Raw genomic sequence first — 3,541 nt, 5'->3', positions numbered from 1 at the left:
CCGAGCTGGGGGGAGGGACAGGGCTGTGCCCGTCCACGCATGTGAGCAATTGGATTGTGCATCACTGATTTTGTTCTTTTTATTATCCGTTAGCATTTTAGCTCATTCTGCTCTTTATTATTACTAAACTGTTCTTATGTCAACCTACAGATTTCACTGTATTTGTTCTCCTCCCCGTTCCTCCGGGTTGGGGGGAGAGTGGGGAGGAGGGAGTGTGAGCCGCTGCGTGGTTCTTGGCTGCTGGCTGAGGTTAAACCACGACACATAGTAAAGAATATTTACGAGGTGTGTTTCTTTCCATTCCACGTGCCATCCTTGAATTAAAAGAGGAATAGGTTTTTTTACCCTAATGATTAGTTTAGGATAATGCTGAATTTCCACCAGGCCTTGGACAGCTTGGTGAAAGCTTTCCTAAAAATGGGAACTATCTGGGGATTCCTTACATCAGAGGCCTAATGGATGGTTGAAATCTGATATAAGAAATAAACCATAAATACAACGGTTTTGTCACAGCCCCAGTGATTTTTGGCAAAGCCTCCTGCTGCTTATTAGCTGGATAGTTTGCATCTGGTTTACTCCTGTCCTATCAATATTATTTCTCCATGTAGGGCAAACAAGTCTCACTGACAGAACTCACACGTATACTGGCTGAACGTGTAGACGTCCCTCTTTCCACCCAGTGAAAGGAGCTGGTCCATGACTGGAGAAGAAATGAGCCTATTTTGCTCAAACCTCAGTGAATGCACCTTGGTGAGGTTTACCAAACCACCACAGGGTGACCATGCTAAAGAAAGAAACTAATACTTTCGAGCCCTCTTTCTCAAAGCTTTTGAAGGTACAGTTCCTTTCTGATTGATCTCTGAAGGCCTGAATAGTGGTTACAATTTCAGGTTAACTTTTTATTTCTAACGCTTCAGAACCTTCTTTGTATCCCATTGTGATCTGTAGTTAGGAAGATTAACACTTTGAAAAGCATTCTCTGGTGGGCAGTTTCCAGAGAGATCAATGTGGTTAAAAAATAACATTGTCAATTAGTTTATTAGTTCTTGAATTTCTTAAACCTTTTCATCTAAGGAGCTTAGGGCACTTAGCATCACAATGACTGCAATGCATAATTTAAGCTGTTATTCCCAAAGCTAGCCGACAGTGTAGAATTCAGTAAGTCAGGAGAGATTTAGCTTTTGGTTTATTGCGATAGGACTTGTCTGCATGAAATCTTTGTGTTTCAAAGGGAGCACAGTTAGATTCCTGAGGGGCAAGGTAATTTGCAATTGTACTTATTTGTAAAAGAGAAACAAATGTCAGGTCTTGTACAGCAGAAAGGGCACGAGGCCTTCATAATGGGGCAAAAAATAATAAACCTGGCAGCTTGCTAATGACTTCATGTGTGTGCTTGAACAAGGCAAAAAGGATGTTTTTGCATGCAGTGTCCCTGTAAGAAATCAATGAACTTGCACTATACTGATAGAGAACACTTTATATACTTCTTGTTAGGTTCTTAAAATGATGTAATAGTGAGAGAGACATGAAGTACTAAAACTAATAATGCTAACAGAACATTATACTGAACATCCCACTGTGCAGCACAAGGCAGGTGACATATAATTTACTGATGAATACATTGATGGTAGCAGAAAAAAGAATGTGTTTGAATTCAGATTGTTCTGAGATCTGTTCTCCCAAGATGAGATTTCTGGTATCTGTCATCTCTTCCTCTTGCCAGACAAAAGTACTTAGCACAATACTGGATGCTTTGCTGTTTTGAAAGGGCTGCCTGGGTCCTGCAGTGAAGTACATTAAACTTTGGTTCTGCTGTGAAGTGTATGGCATTCCCTATTTCCTTAGTGAGACCTCTTCTTAGAACATTCATAAAGAAATAGATCTTCTGTACGATCTGTATTTGAGCCTGCAAAGAAATGTTAGGAAAGCAACAGCACTGCACTGTTGGAGCCAAGGGAATTTGCCAGCCCTTTATTTGTGTGCGAATCACTCAGGCCTGAGGTATTCAAAGTGCCCTCTAAGATGTGGGTGCCTCATCTTCCTGGCCTGGATTTGCTCTGGTGCAGGGCATTTAAATATATGCTAACTCAAGCAACACTAAGAAATCAGACTCTAGCACAAATTTTTAAGTGAGGCCTCTAGTTTAGAGCAACTGTTTGCCAGGTTTTTGGATATCTGAACTAGTTTCTTCAGAGCTGCGTTGGGCCTGGCACTAAGTGGGAGCAGTGGGAGAGACAAGTGGATGCCCTTTGGATGATGGGTGTCCCTACCTGGTCGCCCCAAGAATGGGACACAATGTATGTTTGAAAGTGGGGACACAAAACTTACCTAAGTCTAGGTACACTGACTGTAAGTACATAGAATCCCCCCCCGAATTTTTGGTATTCCAGGCACTTTGTTCTCTAGCAGATGATGTTTGGGTGATGCCAAAGCAGGAGGCTGATGTCACACTAAATAATTTTCCAAGTTAAATGCTAAAGTGATTGATTTTAATGGCAAAATTCCCACTGACTTCAGTGTGGGCAGACAAGTACTACTGCTGCTCTGCTGTGCTGGCTTAGGTAACAACTGTTCCAGCTTTAAATGACCATAGAGAAGCTTTTGACAGCAAATTTAAAGGTTGACAGAGGTCTGGAATTTTCTCTTTGACTTTCCATTGCTTCAGCCATGCTATTATTCACACCACACCATGCTTACAGACCAATATGCCCTACCTAGTGTCGGGTCGTACTCCCAGATGAACCGTTTGGTCAGGAAGCGAACGACGAGAGCTGCAGGAACAAAAAGGGTCCGTGTGAGAAGCACAAGCCATCAACACATCAGATTTTTAAAGCTTTCCCAGCAAGCTTTTCTCTGTGTCACTGGACTGTGAGCAGAAATCAGTGTCACTTAATGTGGCACTTGAGAACTTGTCACTATTTGTGACCCACTTTACACTTTTGGAGGGGGGAAACAAAATCAAAATAAACCCTAAACTCTTGACAGCATTAATCACTTACCCATGTAACAATGCAGGACAAAGAGTTCAGTGAGGTTTTTGATGGTGCTCTCTATTTTTATCCACTTTTTTTTTTTTTTTTTTTGTCACAATAGCTTCTACCATTAAAAAGCCAAAAGAACCCCACTTACAATGCTGTGAGCAGATGGCCTTTGGAAAAACTCACTGCTTTGGATGCTTTAGTTTTCCTATAACCAGTGGAAAAAGGGTTGGCAGTTTGTGCACCAGGTTGCTTTGATGCTTCAAAACTAGGCAAAATAGTTTCATTCTTGAGGACTTCCCCTTCAGACTGAGCTTTGCAAGGCAGACATAAAGGCTAGATACCTATTTTGGCATGCCTTCCCTGTAGCAATCTAACTTTCATGTTTTGCCTACTTGTCACTTGAAGCAAACAGCTGTAATATTTTAAACCAATGGTCAGCAATTAATCGACTGGCAGAAGTAGAAAGAAAAGTTTAGATTTTGGAGCCCTGGACAGCTAGTTCCTGGTTTCAGTTTATAGGTTCAGATCTTGCTACTTATGTTCTTCTACTTATTTTTTTT

General features: G+C 41.4%; 1 protein-coding gene across 1 annotated transcript in view; it reads right to left on the bottom strand.

Annotated features, from left to right (window-relative positions):
- The window catches only part of RERG (RAS-like, estrogen-regulated, growth inhibitor), a 15,286-nt gene extending 12,283 nt beyond the window's left edge, over positions 1-3,003 (bottom strand). The window contains exons 1-2 of the mRNA XM_009076840.1: positions 3,000-3,003; positions 2,715-2,771 (exon numbers count right to left, since the gene is read on the bottom strand). Coding sequence (XP_009075088.1) covers positions 2,715-2,771; positions 3,000-3,003 — 61 coding nt within the window. The remainder of the gene's footprint in view (positions 1-2,714; positions 2,772-2,999) is intronic.
- Between the last annotated feature and the right edge of the window lie 538 nt (positions 3,004-3,541).

This window comes from Acanthisitta chloris, unplaced genomic scaffold (assembly GCF_000695815.1).
Source record: "Acanthisitta chloris isolate BGI_N310 unplaced genomic scaffold, ASM69581v1 scaffold44516, whole genome shotgun sequence".
Taxonomy (NCBI): domain Eukaryota; kingdom Metazoa; phylum Chordata; class Aves; order Passeriformes; family Acanthisittidae; genus Acanthisitta; species Acanthisitta chloris.
Note: the sequence above shows the minus strand (reverse complement) of the source record. Positions and strands in the feature narration are given on the sequence as shown.